The sequence below is a fragment of the Acanthaster planci genome, linkage group LG06 (genome assembly GCF_054643075.1).
Source record: "Acanthaster planci isolate LZ-2023a linkage group LG06, COTS_SCS, whole genome shotgun sequence".
In the NCBI taxonomy this organism is placed as follows: Eukaryota; Metazoa; Echinodermata; class Asteroidea; order Valvatida; family Acanthasteridae; genus Acanthaster; species Acanthaster planci.
Genome location: NC_141782.1, coordinates 10,707,069 through 10,734,227, shown reverse-complemented (window position 1 = coordinate 10,734,227; position 27,159 = coordinate 10,707,069). Strand labels below are relative to the sequence as shown.

Here is a 27,159-nt window from a genome sequence, read left to right as displayed (position 1 = left end):
TTGGGAACACATTGCAGCAGTTTCAAATGACCTCAAAATGAAACAACAATGCAAGACGACTGAAACCCAAACAAAGCAACATACCCTGGACGTGATTATGTGAGTACAGTAATTTACATGCCTGGTGATGGAATCAGCCGATCAGTGATGACTCAAATTCGGTCCTCAATTATTCATGGAGGCACGAAACCAAAGCCCACACAAACTAGTCCAAGTTTACATGATGGCCCAATTGACACAAAGGTGACCAGCATGATCTCAGAGGCATTTAGTCAATGGCTCCTTTTCTGCTTAACTGATCTTGGAATATCCCTCCCATTATTGAATATTGGATTCTCTCCATTATCACCTTTTTGTACTCGACACATCTGGAACAGATAAAATTGGCCTATGAAAACCACCTCCTGCGGCCATCTTTATCAGGGATTACCAGACTTTTATGGTGGTGTCCTTGAACTGGCAGATTATAGAATCATGTCAGAATTGTGTCAATGAAGCTTTTTGAAATATTGTCCAATCGCAAGGTATAAGAACTAACACAGCATGTGCAAAATTACAAGGCAACATAGACGGGAATTACTGAACCGGCTATATTTAGTGTGTACAATTACTAGATCGAGGCTCTGCATGCCTATGGAGGCAGCATCCCAAGAGCAAATGAGTGGTGGCTACAGCCACTATAATAGACTTGTGCATTATTTTCAGCTAGAGCCCTGTCATCTGGATACCACCTCTGAGGATACATCTGAGGAGAAAGCAACATCATAACAGCTTCCGGCAGTGCGCTGTGACAATTCTACCTTTCCTGAAGTCTGGCAGGAAATGTTCTGTAGCACGCACACGTAAGCAAGCAGCTACGGTAATTGTAGCACGAGCAAATAGTTTGAAGTTTCCCAGAGTCATAGGTCAATGAATGTTGGCTGTAAAAGCCACAACCACATCGATTGGCTACAGCTGGGAAAAGTACCGATACATGTACATACACCGATAAGAAAGTAGTTGTAGCCATTGCACAGCGCTCCCATGTAAGGCCGTGTCCGATTTACTGGCTGCGGCTTAAAATCACACAGGAGTCTATGACAGTGGCTGCGCCTTATCTCTAACCTAGACACAGCCAAAGTCACTGAGGAAGAAGATGGGCTCCATCCCTCTCTGGTCTAAGACAGACACGGCAAGTAAGTCTGAAAACAACATTGGTATATCTCAATCACAGTCAGAGTCTGAGACTGGCTGGAAGTTTGTTGTCCACATAATCTCTTACTCAGGGGTCAACTTGCTCATGAGTTTAAAGCGGTTGGAGAAGCTTTGATAGCACTGCCTGACCTGATGTTTCCGTGTGGTGAGGGGTCAGGTCCCCAGTCTACACATCAATACATACCTCTATGCAGGTGGCGTTCCTCCTGAGGGCTAAAAGCTGGATGGGTTCGAAGAGCCGCGGAGTAATGGACAGGAGAAAACGACGCCTTCTGCAGCAACAGCTGATCAACTTTTGAAGCTAAAAAAAAAAAAAAAGCAAAATTTGCAAAGGAAATCAAATCACTCTGTCCGGCGGGCAAATAATCACAATACGCCTGTTGCCAAGGTGACCCAGACAACTGTGGCCACCCTCCCACTGGTATCAACCGTCGGTTCAATTTAAAGAGAAAAAAAAACTGCGACGAGTCGCAGATGCTATTTCTGCATCCAAGACAGAGTTTAACGACAGGAAATCATGCTGACTACAAAGGTCAGATAATCGTACTGCTAAAAATTGCCACGGCAATAATCACTCAAAGGATGAGGCCAGCTGTGGCCCCTGCAGGGAATTATGTAACACTGTGTAATCTGCTCCTGAAACTGACTCTATGGGGGATTTTGCTGTCAGAGATAGAACCTGAGAAAATGCTACCCAAAAGGTGGCAAATTTGAATGGGTTGGAAGGAATCGGCCTTCCTTGGACTTCTTTTCTCAACTTGTGGGAAAAACTTTCATACCACCTGTGGAATGCGAGTTGAAAGCTCTCATGCTTGTTTAAGAGAGGCAACTGATTTTGGTCTTACTTTCTCTCAAGTAGAAGACCCTCTTTTCGCTTGGAGGGAGAGTAAAGGGCAACGGCCTTCTGTGTTCTTCAGTACGGCACTTTACCACAATTGCTCTCTCCTGAGAGCAAACAGGTTTGCTTTGTCATAGATGGTCCAAGGGGGGTCAACTGGCAGTAACGGCCAACTATGCCCCGAGGAGATGAAAGGATTCCAAAAAAGACGTGGAAGGCCATGTCTGGGCCTATTTTGCTGAAAGCACTAACAATCCTCTTGCAAAGACGCAAGAAATTAAGAGTTGGTCACCAACCCAAACTGAGAAAAAGAAAAAAAAGACAGCCTCCTCCTCTGTCACCCCTCTTATTCCAGTCTGAAGAGCACTGCAGACATGACCCACCATTTGAGAGAAGATCTGCCCATCATCATTGCATGCCGCTCCCCCAGGACAGAAAAGGTCCAGCCAGCCAGCTTTGCCGTCCCTCACGCCGCACACCGCTGTGTGCACCTCACAACGATCGTCCGTGGCAAACTTGCTAATGATGGTGCTCAGGGCACTGCAAATGAACACAGGGAGGGAGAGAGGTGAGGGGATTTCCACACCATTCATAAATGCACTTCTGCCACTCTCAGTGCTTCACTCTAAAATTGCACTTACCAAAGGGAGAAACCAGTTCAGAAGAGTCTGTACTTTCACAAGCGACATTGTAAATTTTTGTCTTTCGGCCCAAACTGACAAATAAGTTCACCAATACACGTGCCAGAACCCTCCAAATTTTTCAATATTGCAACGTTTGGAATTTAAAGTTCTTTCTGAGCGCTTGCAGAATAAGACTCTGAGTATTTAAACAACAATAAAAAAATGTGTATCATTCTGCCAGAATCAACTTCAGACTGCAAACTAGCTCCAATCAAAAATGTAAAAAGAGTGCAATTTTAGAAGGAAATGTTTCAAAAATGAAACCTACTTGGATATTGGATAAAAACCCGTGTTTGAAACAGCCCAAGCCTATTATTCCAAATGAAAGTAACGACTTGACCTCCAACATGGTATGAAAGACAAAACAACATTCACAGTACTTGTGACCTTCACAAACAATGCTGTTCGGTATTTTAAAACAAACTTTATTATGTACACATCAGCAAATAATTTACTTCTATACAGTTCAAACATTTCATTATGTTGCCGCGAGAAAACCGATTACAAGTAAATAAAACAGTAGAAAACTATGGGAGCCAACGCAGGTATCTCGCCTGGGCAACCTCTGGTCGGTACTGTAGGTAAAGTTCTCCATCACAAAGCCATGTGACAAAGCCTTTGAACGGAACTGTGATTTGATGTTTTAACAAGATTGCAGACTTCGGTCCAACACTGCCTGTGTTTAATATGGACATGTGTGACAGAAACATTTCAATTCCATGAACTCCTAGCATTCAAAAATCTTTTTTTTTTTAAAATAAACTGCCATGCAATAGATGGTTTATCCAGGCTATCAATATTTGGCCCCCGACCAACAAATCATACAAACATGAAAACCATAAAGACAACTTACGCAGTCACCCGCTTGTTTTCAAAGGCTCTGTAAATGGGGCAAAAATGGCATTTTGAGATATTAGTATCCAGGGGGAAAACAAACGGGAACAACATCATCCACTGTGTCATGGGGATTCTTCATCTACGATACTCAGGATAAGAAATACGACGCAGCAGTACTGGGCAACTGCTTAATGGGATGACGGCCGGGCATGCACAGACCCATTAATGGTCTCTGCAGGGCAGAACTACCGGCAGCCAATGAGGCGTTCTTTTAAAACAGCACTGCCGCAAAGGAACGGCCTTACTAGAGATACGTGTGGGCAAGAATAGTGACAGATGCTGACTGTAAAGCATCATTTTGGGATTCTCATGTTGATTCTATTTTATTCCAATTCTGTGAAAAGAGAATATCTTCATACCGTAGGATTGGAAAGAGTCGCTACTGCTAGCCATATAAATGTACCGGGTACGCCATGAAACCTTAACTTCATATCAATTTAGTTCCAGTTTCTCAGGACGGCTCTGTTTAAAACGACCTTAACAATTCACCTTCCCTTTTTAAATCTGACTTTTTTTAATTCAGCCAATCTACATTTTTGTCTTTGACCGCAGTATTTACAGTTTTGGGCCAAATCACTAAACTTGAGCAGAGCAAATGATCCACTGATGGATCACGGTAATCAATTTTCTACTTGTCATTCTGTGCCCATACACGCATGTAATTGAAAATGGACGTTAAAAAGGGCCAGGGAACTTCCACTGATGACGCGACATCGTCCCCAGCAGCTAATTGCAGACTCCTGGCTGCAGGACTCATTTTCAACGGGACTAAAAATAGAGATGTGATTACGCTCGCTGTATGAATGCTCCTCTCTGTTGTCTCAGAACTGGCCCACAACTCAAGACATCTTTTCATTCGTTAAGATTAACTCTTACAGGGGAGGGGAGAGGAGGGGGCTTTATAAAAACCCTGATGGTCTGATATCCTCCATAGACTTTGACAGAAAATTACGCTGTACTTTTTCACCAAATTTAGATTATGGATTTCTTGTATGTTCAATGTCTGTGGTAATTCAGTCACCTCAGGAGATAACAAGTACTTCTCATTCCATAGCATGCTTTGTTTCAAAAGGTACCTTTTGCAGATACACTGAGCCTCACTACATGCATGTCAACACATATTGAAATTTCAACGGTGTCTGAGAGCATCGTGAATGCAAGAAAGACTCTCCTCTACCCCCAAAAAATGCAAAGAAAATGCCCAATACAGTTCTGTTGTGGTTAATTGGTTGCCACTTACATGTAGAACAACCACAGGTCGGCATGCACCATCATACATGTATGCCTTCCCAACCACGGCACTTTTTTTTTTTTTCACAACATGAGCTTAAATTTAAATAAGATTATGGATGTTTTAATACTCCTGAGATTTGAGGATTATTTTCCAGTTTTTAAAAAGTGTCTCTGGGGATTTTCGTAGTCATTCCCACTGAATGACTGCGAAGGAGCGACCATGAATCAGTGCGTGAAATAAATTGTTTGGAAAGGTTTGTCCACTTACGCCTTAGGGAAAGGGATCGGCAGCAGCATTCCTGACAGCTGGGGCAGCCAGTCCACAAACCCAGCCCTGCATGGAGAGATGAGGCAGTAACATTTAAAAAACATCTGTGTACAAATATAAACATAAAACACCATCTTCTTGCCAGCTAGTGACCTACACTGTAAAATATAGGAATCGAAAAGTTTAAGGCCTGACATTTCGATCCAAACAGAATCTTTCTCAAGGGCTAAGCCGGTAGGTCCATTGGCTCATTGGCTGATTCCTTGCTTGCTTGTTTGTATCTACTAGATCAAAACATCAAGCCCTATAACTTTTTTGGGATCTGTGGATAAACAGAGTAGTTCCACGAGATAACAGTCTAGTGACTAGGCCTGCTGCGGGACAAATTTCACAGTGCTGTTTAGCGTAGGTACCGTGCTTGGTAAGTGCAGATATCATTTATTCAGCAAACATCACTGCAGATAATACCCCCTGTGACTGGTTCTCGGCGAATTTGACAGAAAAATCGGCGACCAAATTTTTGAACGAGACTTGGCGAGCACTAGTTTACATCAGTTACTCCCCCAGCAGGGGAAATGCCAACAGAGAAAGTGACAGCCAAAATGAAAAGAGAAACACAGATGTGACCATCTGCATGAAGTCAGCAACAATGCACCAAGTGCGCCACCAAATGGACTGCTCTTCTGTGAACTTCAATCCGCTTCATGGTAGTGAAAGGACAAGAACATGTACATGTACCGGGGTACATGTAGTCTTCTGCAATTCTGTGATTAGTCTGTGGTTCTTGGATACCTGCAGAGGGTAGGGGTGTGATTTGAACAACTTCTTGAAAACAGACAACTGAAGGAGCTGGACAAGTACATTAGCATAGAGGAAAAGGGCAAAAGGATGAGGCCAGTGCACGATGGCATCAAAGAAGAAGTGGCAAAGGGCGGGATCTGGGCACAGGGTCAACTTGAGAAGGCAAGTAGAGCTATGAGAGAGCCAATAGATCTCTTCCCATCTTCATTCCCTCCTCGCCTTCCCACGAGTAGCAAACGCCATCAAGATTCTGTGGCGACTCCACAAACATTGGCCAAGTAGCTCCGGATAGCCTCGCCATTGATCGGTTTGGACGTAAATAATGCATGAGCCCACAGAGTACCACAACCCGGGTTGGGACTGCCATGCGCAGCCACGTCAACGCATCTGTGGAGAAAGTGCATGCCATCTGCACCCACTGCCACATTTATGGCGAGGCAACGGCTTGAACAGGATCTAGGGTCAGCCTGGATCTTTAATTGTTGGAATGCAGCAGGTTTACGGCATAGTGAAATCACTCTACTTCAGGTTTCCCTATACACGTAGGTACAGTATAAAGTGCGTGCCAACCTTGCCATCTGTTTGTGGACACGAGTCCAAAGCAGTTCCACAATAATGTAAGCTGTGTGAACCTTTTGTGGACTAAGCCAAGTCCACAAAAGGTTTTCCCCTGAAAAAAAAAGTGTAAAGATATTTTGGAATCGGGGAGAGGAAGGGAAACAGTTCAGGCACCCACAAACGAACCTCCAGCTTAAAATAGTGTTCACGGCTCTAGGAAGATGTGTATTTTCACCGACTTCTCTTAACTAGACGAGAAGTAATGTCCACACTGCGTAGGCAAGTAATGTAATCGTGACCGCATTCAATCCTGGATGTCAAACAGAGGATGGCTATATTGGTCCCCTATCAGGTGACAGCCCCAACTGGACAATTGTGGGCTTGTGTATTCATTTTACTACATGCACAGAAGATGGGACACACAAAGGGAACGAAGATTTTACTTATCCTCAGTGGCCGGTCTTTCCCTCAAAACTGACCTATTTGAGTACATGTATGTGCTTTACTCTAGGGAAAGTTTTGCGCATGAATATCGTATGAACAAATAGGATTTTAACTTTTTGTTTTGTCCTCTTGAGGTACATGTCGTCGCATATCTGACATACTGACAAATATGAAATATCACCATTTTCAAGAAAAACATGTTTTCAGTTAAACAGTTATTGCGTGCTCGTTTTCGATATTTAATTCAACCCTTTTTGATTTCTGTGTACGAGGTAAAAAATTGATCTTTGAAATCATTTCCTAATTTGTATTTTTGGCAATACTTTGTTTGAATACTGCTGCCAAACCCATTTGTCAGTTTGTGACACAAAAATCGGAAAATCATCAGAACGGTCGATTCGCCAATTCATCAGATATGTGACGATGTATATGCATACATGTACAAATACATGAACGTATACATGTACACAAATCCAACAGTAGCCCTTCAAAAAAAAAAAAAAATGAAGTCTGATTGAAATGAAAAAAAAAATATTGCAAGTCCATGACTTGCAAGTATGCTTGTACTGCAAGTATGCTTGTATACATGTTTCATTTTTAACAGAAAGGACAGGTAGGCAAGACGAGGGAACAACAAAAAATCTTATCCTTATCCGTCACTTTGTCTAACCCCCTCCATGCGGAACAAGAGAGGGGCTTTTTTTTTGGTACTCTCTGCATACGGTAGGCACGCCATGAGGCGTACAAGTATGTGCACATTTGATGTGGAGCATGCTGTGTATGGTTTTTGCGTACTCGCAGAACGCGTGCAAGAACCCGTTTGTAACCACCTGTCTTTCTTTCGCCGTTGGGTGTGCACTTCATCTCGGGGCAGATACTGTCCTCTGTCCAGGTACGGAGTAAATTAAAATGCTCTTAGAACCCGTTTGTAACCACCTGTCTTTCTTTCACCAACTGGGGGGGCACTTCATCTCGGGGTGGATACTGTCTTCTGTCCAGGTACGGAGTAAATTAAAATACTCCAACCAAAAAATGTCAGGCACCGCGTCGACTTTTGTACATACTGTACACGCATTTTCAAAACACACAAGTGACAGGTACAAAATCCGACAAAACACGCAGAAACATTATTCTGTCAGTCATTCGCAGGACAGGCAGGCTTTGGCTTTTGTGCTTATGGAATAGATCCAAAATGGCAACCAATTATATGAAAACGGCCAAAAGAAACCAGCATACCATCATAGTTTAGGTGCAAATGCGACTGTTTTAGTTGCACCGTACACACATCTGTTGCGTGCTCACGCTAGTCTATTGGAATGGGTGTCACTTAGTATCGAGCAGAAGCACCCCCTCATCGCTTGTTAAGAGCCACACTGGTGGGCGTGTAGGTTTTGTTGGTATGTGTAATAACATGTACGCAACGTGTGCACCGTGCATCTCATGGTCGTTTGTGAACCAGAGAAGTGGAGTTCCTCCCAAAGGAGCCCTCTCTTGGTCCCACTTGGGTCCAAAAGTCAAACGTGAACAGTAGAAGGCAAAGGAGCACTGAAACCCATTTGGTTCACTTTTTAGTTTGAAATACAGTCAAACCGACAGATCAAGCAACATTGCTAGTAGCTGATAATTCAAAGAAAAATCATGACATGTGGCTGTCAAATCAACGTTCCAGACTGATTCACAAATTCTGGCTGATACATGTATATGTGGTGTCTTGAAAACAATAGAACATTTACACGTAACAGGAAATGTAACTGAGAAAACCTCAGAATTACAGCTATTTCCAAATGAATCAAATCCTCATGAGAAATTTTCATCGGCATTCTGGTTACAAACAGAACTAACGGCATCATTCACGCCATCCTCTGGAAATGACTCTGACCAGCATCCTGTCAATTTAGTTGAGTACAGGAAAGCCAGTGGCCGCTGTAGTCAGCTTCCAATGAACCATACACAGAAACTGTTAGCAATTTCACAGAACACTGGTTGCCCTCCATGAACCCTCCATCCCTCTTCCCCGGCCAAGCCTCACGCATATGGATTGAGCACCATACTCTGTGGAAACCAGCAGTACAAATTAGACGGTATGAAAATTACTGCACAACCTACAAATGTATTTATGGCACGCTGTTTATAATCTAATGCAAATTCCATCATTTACAACTTATCCATGGGTATAATACATGTATGTACCAGTATATATCCTGATATCTGTGAGTGTGAAGTGAAGAATTGGTAAAACCTAAAATGTACACCCTTAATGGTGACAGTATGTGCTTTAAATTACTCAAAAAGGCCTCTCCCAAATTAGAATTCCTGGTAAACATGTATTTGGAATTATACGGTATATTCCTGAAAATGACAAAGTGGGCCCTGGGCAATTGTCAGTGAAATTTTAGTTGTACAAGGAAAGTTTACACATACGCAATGTCGTATGCAACATCAGTGTCATTTCAACTTTGACACTGTGATATTGTAGGAGAAAAAACATCTCTGACTGAAGCTTTCCCTGAGATTCCAGTGAATATAATTTACGTAAACATCAACCATAAAGGCTATGATCAAAACTCCCTTCAAACTGTTGATGTCCGGATGCTAAACAGGACAGAATAACAAAAACCGTTTTGTGTACGGGCTTCTTTAGAATTTTCGGCACTAAACGTACATGTAGCTATTGGTGGATTGTCTTGAATAACTCATTTCAAATGGGCTGGCTACTGATTTGTTAAGTGCCAGATAGAAACGCAAGTCAGCCAGTGCGGTCACTGGTGCCCATCAGTGCTCAGACTGCTCTGCATATGCGTCCATACTTATTTGTGATCCTTCATTTCAGTGCAAAATGGGAATCACATTTACAGCACACGCCATGGACAGGTGGTGTGCTGTGCACCGACTCCAAGCTCCATATTCATTTGTGATCCTTCATTTCAGTGCAAAATGGGAATCACATTTACAGCACACACCATGGACAGGTGGTGTGCTGCGCACCGACTCCAAGCGGTGAGCACCAGCTAAATCCCAAATCACAGCCCCTCATAAAAGCTCGGCTTCATTCTAGTTCAGCTCCATGTCCTTTGTTACCATCTGTAGGTCTTAAATGTTCAAACCAAATGAAACAATTCCATAGTTGGCTTCTTATGCTTCGCATGTGGTTTGCTGTTCCCTTAAAAAGCCTAAAAATCCCAAATAAACAAACAAAAAACAAAGAGATCCATCCAGGCCAAGATTTCCACAGTGAAGGAGCAATCCAAAAGCCAGAGACAAGCCGATATTTGAGAGACGGCTCTTGCCCTCCCTGTACCAAGGAGCAAGCCTCCACTTCCTTAGAGTGCATTAATTCGTAGTAGATGGCCGTCTGCTGTTTCTAAGTGAAACCTCGGGGCAAATGTTCTCTCTGCCTCACTCTGATCATCCTCGCCCTCTCTACACAGTCCCACTCACAAGTCAATTTTCTAAAAGATCAACTTGAATGAACTCAAGGCAACAGAGCCTTTCTGTGGGCCCAAGATTACTGATAACAAATAATGTATTGCCAAATACATCCTGATGCTCAAGCCAGAGAAGTTCAACACAGTACAAAAGTGACACAAATCACCACTAGTCATTCACTAGGGGGAAGAGAGAAAGCTAGAATTATAAGTACCCAATACTATGCTGCTTGATATTTCAACAACAAATTTCATTGAAAACTAACCGGATCTGTAGGAACCGTAATAAGAAAATAGCAATTCAGACTTTCTTAATATTCTTTTCGGTCATCAGTCAACATGACTGATATTTCAAGCACTGAAATTTCCAGAGCGGCAAGACTACAGCTGTCTGAGCGGAATCATCCCATGCTGTGGAGAACAAGATGGTGAGATGGTGACATTTTCCGTACGTGATTTGTTTCCCTGTTGGCAAGCACCCATATTGAGCAGTTCTGCATTAGCATTAAATCCCTGCTGCACTGCACACGCTGGCACGTATGTCCCCGGCCCTACCGTTTGAGACGCACAAACACAAGCGACCGGGCCCTGCACGTCTCAAAGTCCACGCTAAAAAGGAAACACGATACAAAATGGAGTAGGAATAATTTGACATCGGATCCTTTTGGTCCAATATCCTTGGCGGGGCTGCAACTAACGGCAGAGTGGAGTGGGCATGCAATTTGGCGCCTGGCTAATTGCGGGGTCCAGCGCATAATAAAAAATTACAAGTGTATATACGCGGCCGTGGAATTATTGCTTTGCAGATTCCGTTCTGAAACGTGACATCACAGCTAATGGACTTTTTAGGCTTGTGCAATGCATTGCCGCTATCAAAACCACAGGCGCTTTTGACTTTTTCACAAGGGGTATTCATCTTGGTGTGAATTGCCACATAAATTTTGCGTCCACATGCCATGCAATAATAGAAAAATCAGTAGTTATCTGAAGTACTGGACGATAAATTACAGAAATTACAAACCCTGCCAAATGAAAGCCATGTGAATTGATTTCAGTGTTTGGATATTGGGCTTCCATGTACCAGTAGAAGAACTTTATTTGGCAAACAGATGTCACAATTGCTTGCATTTGTAAATATATTTTGTAATATATTTTACCATCTGCGGTAACACCACTTTGTTTTTTAAAACATCAATTCTCACCAATTTATGGTACGATAATGACCACTTTGCTGCTTGCACAGCAGAAACAATTCACTGAATTTTTGATGGATAAAATGAGGAAAAATTACTGCCAATAAATTGACAAGGAAGAAATAGCCACGGTCTAAAAGGTTCTGCACTGTCCCTGTGCCCTAGCAATGCTTACTGTGATCAGATTACAGAGAGGATGCATTAACGGTCATACGCTGTTTAGCAGTATAATTATTGTTTTGTTCTCTTTTGGACCGTGTTTTGGACCACTGCATGAGCAATATACCCGTAGTATCAACAGATCAAGCCCACGGAGGTCTTGCCCAACTTAAGTGGACTGACAGCATGCCTGAGGTGCAGTAGTCCTGCATGTACATCAACGTCCCACTCCAAAATGATTAGCCAGATCCAGAACAATTTTCTAAAAAGCTTGTCAATTCCCGAGAGAAACACCCCTCCATAACAAAGGAAACAGAAGCAGGCCAGCAGCCCTTGATGTACATCGGGCAATCTCATCACCTTGGCTTGCCAGCCTGTGACAGCCTATGTCGTTCTTTTGTTCTACGCCCCCCCCTTTCCCAACTAGTCTGGGAGAACGGTTGCCATGGTAATTGTTTTCATTTCATCATCTCCAGGAAGGTTTGTCAACGGGCAGGGGGAGGAGAAAGAGACCTGCGACTTTCATCAAGTGTATTCATAAGAGGGCATAAATACAATTGGACGCCGGGCCGAGAATAGGTGAAATGGTTTCCGTGGAGATTTGTTGAGCTGCTCTTGCCGATTTGTTTGGGAGTTACAATTTAAACATTTGACAATGGAGCAATTCAAAAAGAAGAATCAGACCCAGTATTTGGTAACTTTTGTGCTAAGAATTTCCAGGGTATTTTTACTTCGCAATTTTTTTTTAGTTTTCATTTCAAGAACATTTCTTTAGTTTTCCTGAAATGGGGAAATTCCCATTGCAGCTTTCCAAAGACTGGGAAAATTCTGCCAAATTTCACACCTCCTACTACAAGAAACTCTTAAAAATTAAGAATAAAATGTAAACTTCTGAGAAACTGACAGTATAGATTCTAGTCATTTTATTTCCTGGATGTAAAGCAAGTGTTGTTTATAATTTGAAGGGTTTTATGGCGGATGTAGCAATGACACCGTACAAAGGTTTGCTGAAATGCAAAGTGAAGATTTTTTAGTGAGTGAAGTTCTGAACCACATTAACTCATCAGAACCTCACTCTCAAGAGATAGATTCAAATGAGGTAAACCGCAAACCTCCATCTTATAGCAAGTTATAATATTTTTTAAAAAGTGTAATCAATCCAATGAATGACAAAACCCACCCAAACCTACAAAAAAAATTTATTACAGTTCAATTAGGTGCGAAAGGCACATGCATGACAAGACATCACTCAAATGCCACCTGTAACGTCCATGTGAAATTGTTATTCCAATGCAAAATCCATCAACCCATCGTGGTCTGTCATGCTGTGACAATAGACTCTTTCGTTCATTAGTGCCTGTGGAGAAGTCCAGCCTGTGAATTCCATATTCACAGGAACCATGGCTGTTTGTCAGCATTCAACCTTAGGCTTCTGGTGTCAAGCTCCAACCTTCAAAATGATCTGGACGTGATCGGAGATCCCCACTCAGTGCAAGTCTCTTAGTTTTTTTCCAAAGTTTCTGAACAAGTCCTCCCAGAAACTACTATGCAAACATTTGGGGTCCTTTGGTTTGAAAAGTTGAACTGAAAAGGCTCGTAGATGGTTCAAAGGAGACACAGTTGAGGTCAAAGTCAAAACCAAGGGCAAAGTTTGTTTTGATGACGCAAGGTGCATGCACTACAATATTACAGTTGTTTTTTAAAGAACTTACTGAAGTCAAAGAGGAGACAACAACATGCAATCACGCCAAAGCAACATCTGTGTACCTGAAAACTTGAATGATTGCACATAAACATAAAGACACTGTTGCTAAACCTTGTGATTCAGGGCAAGCTTTTGCATAGCAACCACTATTTCTGGAATGGACTGGTTCCTCTGTGTCCTTCTTACCCATTGAAAACAGTGTATTGGTGCAAGGCGTCTCTAATGTAACTAAGCAAAAGCTTCCTGGGAATCAAGAGGTATAGTATAGCAACAGTGTCTGTAGTCTGGGCAATTCAAATCGGTATGTTCACATGAATTTAAAGAACTCGGTGCACCAGATTTTATTCAAATTTAACTCAAAAACGGCTTAGACCCAGGGGCATTCTGTTGTAACTGGCTTTCTTGGGTGGATACACACAAAAAAACTGGTGAGTTGGAGGGGCAAACAGCACTGTGACAATATCAGTGAGTTATTAAACTCACCAGTTTACCCAACAAAGACAATGTTTAGCGTAACTAAAGACAGGGTTTTCCTGGCCAAGTTGACTATTAAAAGAAGAGGCGTAACTGATGATAGGGATGTTGAGCGAGTTTTTCTGTCCAGTCACTACTCAGAACACTACTACTTTACAGGCTTAGAAATTCAACTGAACTGAGAAATGACAAACCCTGAAATGCCAAAGTTATCTACTCCATCCACTTCAATCCAATGAACATCCACAGGATATTGAAACGTCCTCCTTTTTCAGGGTATTTGTTTTTTTAGCTGATTTCCAGGTCTTCTCAGAACAAGCACCAGCTCCTGCAGGAAAGGTGTCGTTTTCCCTACCAGGCAAGTTAATCTGAAAATAACCACACCACCTTTTTCTTTTGTTTCATTTTGCTAGCACCACTTCTGCTTTGCTTGGAATCTTCTGCTTCAACAGGAAAGGACGCTTAACAGGGGAATCACAACAACACTAATGGAGAAAAAGGCCTTTGGAACAGACGAGGACCCTCCATTTCAATTATGCTGACACAGGAAAGCACACAAATATCGTTGTGCACACCTGCCACGAAACTGACGCAGGAAAACTTATTCTCCTGTACAAAACTCACAAAAAACACCTGTCAAACTTAACAGGAAACTCGCCAAGTTTGGGAATCCACTGTGATCCCAAGTGTGCACCTTTTCTAACAAAAGCATTCACAAGAGAATTGTCAGAATTACGTGGCAGAGGAAAGAAAAGATGTTAATTATATATAACAGGTTTTGCCCTTACCCAACGTATATTAATAAGCACTGTATGCTCAGTGCTTGTCCGAGAGCTTGCGAAAAAAACCTCACAAGCTTACTCGGGTGGGACTCGAACCCACGACCTCCTGCTTACTAGTGCAGATGTCTTAACCACTCGACCACCGAGCTTGCCGGGGGTTGGCTGGCTGGTCCGAGTCAAATGAAGCAGCGGGTACCGCGAACTATTTTCAAGATGTATTTTTTTTTTTTTTTTGCGTTGGGGAGATGTTAATTATATATAACAGGTTTTGCCCTTACCCAACGTATATTAATTATTTAATTAATTAAATTAACTGATAACTATTTTCAAGATGTAAGCATACAGTACTTATTAATATACGTTGGGTAAGGGCAAAACCTGTTATATATAATTAACATCTCCCCAACGCAAAAAAAATACATCTTGAAAAAAGAAAAGATGTCTTGGAACAGTTGGTATGTACACAATACTGCCTCGTCCAATGCTCTGAGTATTCTAACCATTCACCTGTTCTCATCCTCGCAGAGAGATAAAGGAAAAAAACTTCACTGAAAAGCTTTCAAATACCAGTACAAGGACACTTCATGATTAAGTGAACAAACACGGGCAAAAAAAACAGGAAAAACAATAAAAGCCATGACCCCCAAAGAATGTGCTGTATAATTTTGGTTTGCCCAGGTTAGTAAAAATAAACAATGTACATGCATGTAGCATTCAACTGCTGATACAAAGAATAAAAACACCCCCCCCAAAAAAAGAACAGTGCTTTATCAAATTCCTACATGTAGGACAACTGCCCATGGGACAGCCATTGTGTGCAAGGACACATCAGATGTGCACTCAATAGTGTCATACATGTCCATGTATGTATGCCCGAACTGGTAGCACATGTATATACATGTACTTACTCTTATCGTTGATCGCATGCACACGTACACATATCATTGTATAACTAAACACTGCCTTGAATTACCACATATTTCCTTGATCGTGCAAGATCCTAGGGACTATAGAAATACACTGGTTTCCACTTTAATGATTTCATTTTGTTTTGAATGCCTCTCTCCCCAGGTTGCTCTTCCAGCTGTTAACAGCCCTGGAGAGCTTCAGGATTTTCTCATCAATTTTTCATCAGAGTCAATGTCGCGATCAAAAAGACGAGCTCAAATCTCATAGAACACGTCAGTTGACGCAGGCATTTGAAAATGCCAAAAAGGGAAAAGAGAACGACAAACCCCTGCATTTAATTACGGCACCGCCAAGAAGAGATCCTTGGCATCAATCAACCTCCAGGTTGGCTTTTGTGCACAGCATGAGGAAAAACTTAACGTTAAATGTCTTTGTTGGATATTGTTTGTGAGGCTTTCTTGATCACCTGCGTGCGGGGACTTTGATGACACAAAAAAAAAGGAAATGCTGCACGTGCAAGGTAAAGCTTTAAGTAGGAGTAAAACGCAGGAAAGTTGTAAATACAATCTTCAAGAGCTGTTCAATCACGAAGAAATGACTTGATTCGATCAGCTGAGCCAGATCAGCTGCAGGAAATTGTGACCAGGGAGTTCTTCCACCAAACACTGATGGAGCTGAGATGTTTAAAATCTTGACACTACCCTTTTGGGGGGGGAGGGGGCAGCCCGATGCTCAAAAACTCCACTAAACCGATCTCCCATGCATAATTCGTGCACAGGTCGCCTGCTGACATCATTCCCTTTTGGCAGGGCACTGTTTGACGCAAAGCAAATATGGATAGACAGACAGAGTGGAAGAGGAACAGAGAGACATGCAATTTTAATGAATTGTTCCAAGCAGAATCTCAGTTTTTTTTGCTTTCTTTTCTTTTGTTCTTCTTAAAATGCCCGGCACAGCTACTGTATAGCTTGCCTTGTACACTGCCAGTGCCCAGGTATTGCATTACTGACACATGTATATGTAGTTACTGGTACGTGTACAGCTAGAGAATCCGGAGAGTTTATGATCTGGCAATGAAGGGCCACAGATGAATTGCATTGTGGGAACTGAAAAGCAAACCGTGCAAAACACTTTCTTCCTGTTCTTTGTGAACATTTTTTCAATGGAACATCTGTAAATGAAGAACAGGGAAACAACGTGACAAAATTTACTAACATGACTAATGACGCGTGGAATTTTAGAGGATTTGAATTGGAATGATAAAACAATGGAACCTAAATAATATCAGTTCCATGAATATCATTCTGAGCACCGACGGCCACTGCAGGTTGCTTTAATTAATGCTGGACATCACCATGGCTTCCTGCTCTGCTATACAGCTGTGTGTGTTCCTGTTCAGCTCATCATTATTTTGGCTAGCATGTACATAGGTCAGCACTCTGAACGGGTTTGTGATTGTGGGCGTTGAAACGCTCTCAATTAATTTGACTGCCCTTGTCATTAAGGATGTAGGAAGCCTCAAATGAGCTCTGTCAACAACACGAATCCAAAGTGCTGGATTCTTTACTTTTGAGGGATGAGATACAAGTACCAAAACCAATCTTCTCAGACTTTTCTTTTTGAGGGGGGGAGGTATGCCGCCTGAATAACACCCTTCTTTTACCTTCCACTGAACACAATACATGGAAGTCCTGAGCCAAAAAACCTCATAATGTTCCAGCATCAATGATTTGTGGGAAAACACTGTTCAATGCCTGCCCAGCAGTAAACAGATTTAGGCAAGGCAGAGTTGGTCGAGGTGACCTAACCAGCTGCAATCAAACTGACAAGATGACGCTTCAAAGCTGGACAGCTTCAATTCATCTGCCAGTTATATGGAAACTGAAAGGGAGATGAACTCTTCATGTTGGGAACTTGAGGGTAGATGTGAAAGCAATAAAACAAAAGTTCATAAACACATGACTAGCTGTCTGCTCTAATGAAGAACTTTGAACCTATCATGTTGTTTACAGCCAGATTTTGAATAATACTGAAAGGAAGACTAATGCCAGTCATGCAATAGTCTGGTACCATTCCATTCAAAAGTTTTGAATTTATAAAACAGATTCAGGGACCAAGATAAGTAATGACTTTCTCATAAATAGTGTTTATGCGTACATCTGAACAGAACTGCTGTGAAACAGTTTTATTTCAAATTAATAGTTGGGTTTCCCAACAAAGGATAGTCTTCCGGACATGTTTGATCTTTACAGTACATGGACGAAATATCATCATCCAGATTAAGAAATCAGTTTCTTGAGTAGTTCCACAGGCTCACATAGTTTTAATTAAGGTTATTTCCACTAAGTTCTTCCTGTTAATAATCATGCACTTTTACTGTCCCCTTATTTCAATGCTTGAATATGATGCAAGTTTGGTACATGATTTCGAACACACACATTTCTTTTCACTCGAGGTTGTTATTGTCCTATTGTTTGTGAGTGGAAAATGGTTTATGACTGCCCGTATACGCATATGCATTGTGATTTACCATGTCTTTCCCTTCAACCATGCCAGGAGCCCTTTTGAGCAGAATCATGTGTAGTTAAACCTTGCCTTGGTGAAAGAAGCCTCTGCTGACAATACCTTAATCAGTGACCCTGCCTAAGTTACTTGAGCACGTGACTGAGCCCTGCGGCCTGATAAGTGAACGGCATGTACTGTGAAGGATTAATTGCTCCTCTGAGAAGCTATTACGCTGTGAAACGTGATCCACGGAGGCAAACCAGAAACCCCCAAAATGAACGCAAAAGTAGAACGACATGGACAGTAGTCTTCTGAATTTTAGACAGGCCCCCTGACCGTGATGAAAAGGGAAGAAGCAGTGTCTTCACAGGGAGACAACACAGGTTGTTCCGGTGCTCAGACATTTTTCAAATTCACTGGTGCTCAGACAAAAGGATTTGAAGAACATGCACTGGTATCTAAAAAAACACAGCTTATTGGGCAACGGAAGGCAAGTTTTGCAGAGAGGCAAAAATTGCAACGTTCTTGAGGGGGTACGGGGCAAGGGACGCCACACTGAGACCTCTGGTGGTTCCTCCATTCCCAGGCTCTGAATTTGGAAAAGACAAAGACCTTTGTATTGTTTGAAGCTTTGACCACACCCACTCCGTGTCCTCTTCAGGGCCTTCCCTTCAAGCTTCCCTTGCAAATTGGGTCGAAGTACTACTGATCTGGCTACGGAGAGGGGGGTGGGACAATGGGTCATGGGACAATGGGTCATGGGGGGGCGATGGCAGGAATTTAAGGAACTTACGTCATGGTCAGGATGGTGACAAAGCACATCATGGTGTCTTCGTCCTGGAGGACGGTATCATCAGCAGAACCGTCGCTGTCCTCGATGGTGATGTCAGGCTGCACTCTACATCTACACAAGCACAACACCAACATATTTTACACAATCTGCACTATGCAGCTGAATAATGCCAAACACAGAATTACAAGACTACAGAAAACAGCACTGCAGCCACACAGCCAACATAATGCAACCCTATCTTGAGAAGTACAAGTAGGCATTGCCAACAATCAAATTCATACTTTGAATGCCTCGGAAGTGCATGTATTCAGTGGAATGTAATGCACTGCAAATTTCCCTTAAAACATGCTTGGATCTGAGCCAGGGCCAAGCTTTGGTGTTTGTGATAACAAAATCTCTGACATCAGAACTGTGAACAGAACCAATTTCTTGCATAAATGACTTATCACCCAAAACTTTCATCAGCAACAAGCAAAACAGTTTAAGGTCATAAAAGCTGCCACGAAATGACTACATTTCTTTCTCCCCAGTAACATACCCATTGCATTCCTGGAAATAGACAGCAATAGAGGCCAGACAAATGGCGACCATGTTGGGCAGGACACGGGGGTGGGGACATTCGCTTGTTGGTCCATGCATGCTGGAGGGAAAAACAAATTGAAAGTACAGGACTTGTAAATATGCATCAGCAAGTTCAATATCAAACAAGGGGGACAAAACGGACCATTTTGTTGGTAGTATCGAAAATGAAGCCCTTGGATGATATTTAACAGATTTTTCGTATGATATCCCACAGGTGATGTCTAATCCATGTCTCGTGAAATCTAAAAGGAAGAAAAGTTGAAGTGTAAGCTCCGGTTGAGAACACAAAAAAAATGACCTTGCACCTTTCTGCCCTGCATCTAAAGCTCAATGAACATGATACAAACAGAATTACATAATCCACCCAAGTTAACTCCACCCCCCCCAAAAAAAGGCTAATGAAATGAAAGAAAACAGATGACACGTATGATTAGGCTGCTCATATTACACAGATGTAATGGCCTACATGTATGCCACTGACATTGGATGCAAATCTGCCATGCAGAATGTACCGTAACTGGACTCTAGAGGTGCCTTCCATATACACGTCAACACTTGCGCCACACGTCGCATATCCGTCAAAATTGCCCTGGGAGAGAGTTTGACAGCCAAACACAACACAACGCACACGTGTGTTATGTTAATGGAGTCGATTTTTGTGTCCCTGAAAGTGAAACGCATGAATGCATCGTGTACCCAACGCACCTCAGAAACGTACAAATGGAAAGGCGCCTTAAATTTTGCAAAAAAGGACAGACCACCACTTTTGCAGACACCACACAGCTTTGCTACTGTTGGTAACAGTGAAGGTTTTTCATGGAGTCATTACACAAAATCCCACAGGAGAAGCGAATCTAAAGGAGCTTTATAGTACTGATCTTCAGACAGATACATTGTAAGGCAAGAAGACAGCGTGTAATTCCCATCCGTGTAATTACTCGGTCTAGACAGGACACTGGAAGCCACTTAATTCTCTTCACGTGTCAATTATGCACTTTTCCCCCTCCCAACATCAGCATAAGGTATGTGTGTTAAAAAACAAGCATCTTTCAAATGTTCAACCGAGACCGCCAAAACTATGGCAATTTGAGATGTTGATGGAAGATTTCTTGGTGTGTATTGGTAGATAGCCTGGCTGTTCTTTTCTGTATTGCCTATTTCACTGGTCCGGTACAATTACGGGAAGTTGAATTTCAGATTTGAAAAAAATCGCTACCATATAAATTTTATATCAAGTATTTATAATAAACTTGATTTTGAGTAAAATTTGTCCCTGAAGTGATTGCGTGTGCTCGTGTACTGCAACCTTTTTCTTGGTAATCTTCGATCACAAAAATGATGACTTATTTTCAAAGACAGTGACAGCTTTTTGTCTTTCCGACCACTGGCAAGGCATGGCAGAACCTCTTCAGATTTCTGCAGGGTCAGATGCTGCATTTCTTCAGACCCGAGGGACACAAAAGCAGCCAAAGTGAAATGCCAAGAGCCTTCAATAGCAACTGCTGTAGCGAGTTCATGTCCACACACTTTTGGGTACACGACAAGGCAATGACACTGGAGCAGGCCTCTTTATTCCCGGGTGTCTATTTTCAATTAGAATTGCCTCCATCCGTGTATAGTCTAGCCTTGACCACAAAAGTACGGTACATAAACTGAAAGGATAAGCAGACACCACTCTGACGAGTTTAAACCCCCTCCCAGATGCAACGACTGCGGAGGGCACAAATACAATGACTTAAAAGAATCCAGGAGAGGATACTCACGTGTTGACAAATGACTGCAATGCCTGTTCCTTGTCATTCTTGCTCTGAAGAGCCAGTATGAAATCACGCACAAAGCCCTGGAGTCTGGGATTCTTGCCAAAATCCTATATGGAGACATGCAAAGTAATAAGGGTACACCTAGTCCACAAATCCGATCACCCTGTTTGTTATGTCACTTTCACAGTCTCTCTTAAGTTAAGATGTTCAAAACTCAAATCTGTAATCTTGGATGAAATTCATTAGAAATACATGTATGGGCCTCTGGCATTTTGTACTCTCAACTCCACGCACAATTGTACCCACAATTACATTATTAACAGTATGGCCTTAAAATATGTACCGCACACAATATTACTGTTATTAATGAACAGCTTAGCCAGTTTTTGTTGTGTGTCCATGCTCATATACGTTTCTCTTATGCAAAGATGCAAGATTTGTACACATTCAGGTGAAAATTAACAGCATGCATTTTGCATCATTCTTATGTGTGAACAAGAGTGTGCACAAATAAAATGTCCTTTGTTGGCCCTCATGAGGTCAGTGCCATCAACGGATACTGCAAGGAGACCACAACTAGACAGACCATCACAAATTGTCTTCCCCCCCCCCCAATGGTGAAGTCACGTCTACGACTCTATCACTTCCCACCCCATTCCTCTGTATAACACAGCCCTTGACAGGTTTTCAACGTTAGTCTGGGAGTCCTCATGTTTGTCAGGTATGCATCCTTGAAGAAAGACACATTAATGGATTTGCTTCTCTCCATCAAGGCTTACAATAAACGAGTGCCTGAATGTAGGCACTGTTGGGGAGAATCAACTGACTACGTTTGTATGTAGTTGATTTAAATGTGTATCTAGACACAGATGAGGAAAATAGTTGCTCCTTGGAAACGTATATGCTCACTCAGCAGTCCATGTTTAAGGAGAGCAGGCTCAAGGATGTGATGCAGTGATAACTTGGGTCTATCTTTCATACGCAATTTTGTACTTTTGTTATCACTACGACAATCAAGATCACAAGAGTGCGGAAGGACTGGGGGGGGGACCAGCACATGCCATCATACCATATTGTGTTTCAGAATCCGGTGAATGACAGGCATAAACATCTCCAGGACCACGATGGAACGGGGTGAGTTGCGGCAGTGCTTGCTGAAGAAAGCGCAGATCTCCGGCGAGGGCTGGTTGTTCTCCAGCAGGGGTGCCACAGCTGTGATAATGCTATCTTGGGCCACACTGTTGAGGACATCTCGATTCTGTTCAGTAGGATGAAAAAAAATAGTTTCAAATTCCATTTCTTTTACCTAATCTTCCTTTTCTATTCATCCACCCCTGCAACACCCTTGCTGACGATGGGAAGGGGAAATGCCTTATTAGGAATTCTGTGGACGAAATATGTTGCAGCTATGGACAAGCACAGCATCATGGGTTACTTGCAATCCTAATTCACGCATGTGTGTGTACACAGAAGCCATGACCCATGTTACTGTTAAAAAGAACTCCATCCAATAAGTGCTTGGCAAAAGTTACAATGCGCATCTGTCCTTCCTAGCACCCTGAAAGGGCAGTGGGGAACAGTGAACCTTTTCCCCTGAGTTTCAACCAAGGTTTTTGCGTCTTCAAGTGCCCCTGAGCCTGAGGTGGACTTGGGAACTAAAGTAGAACAAGACTTATATGTGTGTCACCAAGTCAACTCGGAAGCAGCTGTGAATCTCATACATGTAATTTCAATCTGCCCAACACAAAGACTACAGTACTCTATCAAGTGTGAAATTTGAAAAGCATTGAGCTGGTGCGGTGCACGATAAAGTTCATTCCCTGATGTCCTACTGTAGCCTTTTGGCATTTAATTGAGTAGCCGCACTGTCTGAGGACATCACTGGTTGCCATGTGCATTAGTTACAGGAGCATTTAAGGTGTCACACCTTGCTGACTGCCAAATACAGTCAGCTGAGCACCCTCCATGTCATACTTCTAATGTTTCAGTGCAGTAAGAGCTAGCAATTACATGTACATGTACATTTCACAGGTGTACATGTACATGTATATGTACATCAAGCTCATCCGTCATGTCCGTAGCTAGTGGAAGTGACATGTATACACTGTACACGTGCACATGTGTGGGAACATGTACATGAATGCGTACACCAGTGTACATGATGCAGAGAACAAGTTCTTCACAATCGTTTTTGCAAATGTGACACATACACATAAAAATACAAGTGGTGTGGTTACATGTACAACATCGGAATGTGGGTAAATTTTCCAGAAATTAGGGGTCCATTTGTGTGTGTGTGTGTGTCCCTCTCACATCTGACATATGACTTGGAAGTTCAGAACACATTTTCTAATTTCTAAGCGTGATGAATAAATGCAAATTACCTGCCAAACAGAAAAGTACTAGTTTGAAATCAATTCCGGTGATATTTCCATGTCAAATAACAAAGGTCAGATGTAACAGGGGCACAAAAATGTCACACCTTTGGACCCCTAATTTCTGGAATTACCCATATGGTTTTACACTGTACTTCGTACATCAGGGATCTGCCGCTGCCGGTCGGCGCCAGTCGGGCCCGACCGGCACGCAGAATTGCCGACCGCCACAATCTGCCAAATCAACTTTTCCGACCGGCACGTATTCCCGATAAGAACCCAAATAAAATAGCATCTTCTAGGATCGATCGTGAAGATATGAAGATCGTGAAGAAACCGTAAAATTTCTTGGTAAATTTCACTTTGCACTGCCATGCATATCGTCTGCGCACCCACGTACGTGCATATGCAACATATCTGGACCAAATATTAACATGAACCAATAGGAGGCTTTGTTACGCGCAATGCACGTGTACATAGTGCGTAACAAATCTTTCCATTGGTTGGAAGGCCACACATAGGCTTGCATATGCAACGCTCTCAGTGCGCGAAGATCGGAAAACCCCCTCTCCATGATGTACAGTACAGCGTTGTTTGTCCAGTTCCACATTTTACCCAGTTCCACAACTTGAAAAGAAAATTTGGCTTAACTTTCAGAAAGACAAAATTGCAAATGACCCCATTCACACTTCGTTTAAACACTTAAAAATCTGGCAGAAAAACAATTTTACATGTACTTGCAAAACTGACAATCGACCGTGACTGTTTTTCGCCGCGCCAACCACGGTTAGCAACATTCGGTGCATGTATTTTCTGCTCGATGTTGCATAAAACGATCACTGCGATCGTTTTTTAAACCAACGATCGCACCGCATTCGTTAATTGTTGTTTATCCCACAGTGAAAATATTAACTCCGCAATTTTTTTATTCAAAAGTAACAGCATGATTTTGCCTTTTCCGTAAACGAGTTCCATATGGCAAGGTACACGCGCTCAGTATGCACGTGACACATGGCCAGATGTGTCAGAAAAGCAAATGGCCAATCTACAATATGTTCATGTAGACTTTAAAATGACTGTTCAGAAAATCCCTGCACACATTTATGAATGTCGTTATCCCATATGATACTGTACGAACTTTCGTACAAAGAAAATAAGGAAAATATTCCGCCAAGATTTTGCATGTTTCGCCTTATTTTCAACACACAAAAAAAATGAAAAATGATTTGAATAGCAATGAAAAATTATGGGCATCATAGAGATAGAAATTAATTCAATATTTAAGGGATTTACAGAATAAAATCAATATTTATTTCTACTCTTTTTTTTCTAATTCAATTGCCCGTCTAAAATTATCACCTCATCCTAGTTGACCAAAATTACAAATTTTCAATTTTTTTATTAAATTTCAGAAATTTCAGACATGAGATCCCTAATTCTAGGCTGTGTATACACAGCTGAAAACACCCAGAAAGTGCTGTTTCCGGCCATCTGGGGGCTTTTAGATTCCAAAAATTTTCTGGTACACTCCGCGCCAAACAATGGTGGCGCTCCGCTTAGATAGTCCTGCCGGCACTAAAACCATCCTGGGCAGAACCCTGGTACATGTATGTACAGCACTGTACATGTACGTCGAATACATGTGCATACACTGTGCAGGTGCTTTATGGAGATTTGTGAAAGTAGTGTAGTATTTCAGGGACCACACCCAATACGTCAAAGCACTGAAAGAAACCAATAGGTTGACATATACATGTAATATACATGTACACATTCTAAGGTCCCAAACCTGCTTACATGTATATTATCATTAACTTCTGTGTTTCTTAAACAGTCAACAGAAAATTCAGTTTCTAACAAATTGTACGAGGAAGAGTGCTTTTCAAGAAAAGCGCAATTTCTGACATTGGTCATTAATTCTATTTCTCGTGTCTCTTTGTAATCTAATTTTATCTGCCCTTTTAAAAATAGCTGTACAAGGTTCTAAATAACGGTTCCTTGACAGTAGAGGAGTACAGCTTGCAGACAATTGAACCCAAAACCACCCCACTGTGAATAAAAATACATGCATGTACTTGAACTTTTTCCCTCAAACTCTCCCTTTTCCCTTGGGGCGAGTGAACTCCACATTTCTCATCAAGGATATTTGGAGCCCTCAGGGATTTCACTACAGGAACAATTTGGGGTGGGATTAGGGCAAGAGCCAAGGTACCTGGTACATGTAGGGGTGATAAGACAGAAAGCAAACAATAAAGTGCATCATGTTTGGCCAGGAACTCAGGCCATGTGCATGAACATCAAGCCTGTTGCCTGACCAGACACGGGGGGGAGGGTTGTCAAACGAAAAGTGGAACTTTTGGCACTGTGAACACATATTTTTATACAAAGGCCTATCACACTGTGCTTTGGAAAACAACGCTGAAAGGTTGCATGTCTGTCGCTAACCAAAGGTTGCATGGAAGACTTGTAACACTGTAGTTTTCAATACTGAATAAACTTAACAAAAATACATTGATTTCAAACCCTTTGAAACACCTGAAATGTGGATATTTGCCGAAACTTCCTGACGGTACATATGACTAGAGATTGATTAATTAAACCCCAACTCCCTAAGGTGTGTGAAAAATCATATTAAAATTGAAGGATTCAGGGCTGTCAGGGTTAACATGCAGAATCGAGTTCACCTTGAGCTTGAGAATCAACGTATAGGCCATGGCTCGTAGGCCGAATATTACATGTCCCATATATTTAAAATATTCGGTACCCCCCCAAAAAAAGAAAAAAGACCACCAACAAGCGGAACTCAGAAGCAAGCGGGGGGGGGGTTGGAACCCCCTCAACCCCCCCAGCCTACGGGCCTGCACATGTATATTAGGTGCACAATAGAGGTTTTACAACCAAGTACACGTACGTAATGTAACCAAATCTGCCATTACATGTATGTGTGCCAACTTGTGACAGGATTTTGTTGCACGGTACCAGTCTGTGTTTATTTAACATATGCATGAATTACCAACTGGCAACTGATTTTCACCGCACATCCACTTCCATAACATAACAGTGACCTCTTCCTCTAAACATGACCCCGCATTGACGTCATTTCTCCCACCAGCAATCCTCACAGCCACAATAGGGTCGGTCCTGTGTACAAACTTGTCCATGTCCCCATCGCTGCACATGTAGGACTACATGTACATGTACACGTATTTATGTCAACAACTTGAGGTCTGACATGAATACAGCAGGCGGGCCTGCGTCACTCTTGTTCAGTGCAGCAACAAAGACATAAACTGTACACATGTAAATGCATGCATAATGGATAAGTACAAGTTGAACATATATTTCAGAACCACAGAGCTACGTGTATCCATTAACTGTGTGTTGGAATGTTTTGTTACTCCATGCACAAAGCACACGTACCAATTTGATCACTTTCACTTCTTACAAATTTCAAACTGCCAACAGTGATCAACTGCTGAAGACTTCTTCGTGTCCCTCTCCTCTATGTACATGTACATGTCTTGCAATAGACCTCTTGTGATTGGATATTGCTCACTTTGGTGGCATTCTTAGGAATGTAC

General features: G+C 42.1%; 1 protein-coding gene across 1 annotated transcript in view; it reads right to left on the bottom strand.

Annotated features, from left to right (window-relative positions):
- Window positions 1-27,159, bottom strand: part of cmip (c-Maf inducing protein) — a 56,882-nt gene that overhangs the window by 7,249 nt on the left and 22,474 nt on the right. Inside the window, exons 5-12 of the mRNA XM_022250931.2 lie at window positions 22,273-22,461; window positions 21,207-21,310; window positions 19,400-19,501; window positions 18,862-18,972; window positions 5,114-5,179; window positions 3,569-3,595; window positions 2,416-2,572; window positions 1,379-1,495 (exon numbers count right to left, since the gene is read on the bottom strand). Coding sequence (XP_022106623.1) covers window positions 1,379-1,495; window positions 2,416-2,572; window positions 3,569-3,595; window positions 5,114-5,179; window positions 18,862-18,972; window positions 19,400-19,501; window positions 21,207-21,310; window positions 22,273-22,461 — 873 coding nt within the window. The remainder of the gene's footprint in view (window positions 1-1,378; window positions 1,496-2,415; window positions 2,573-3,568; window positions 3,596-5,113; window positions 5,180-18,861; window positions 18,973-19,399; window positions 19,502-21,206; window positions 21,311-22,272; window positions 22,462-27,159) is intronic.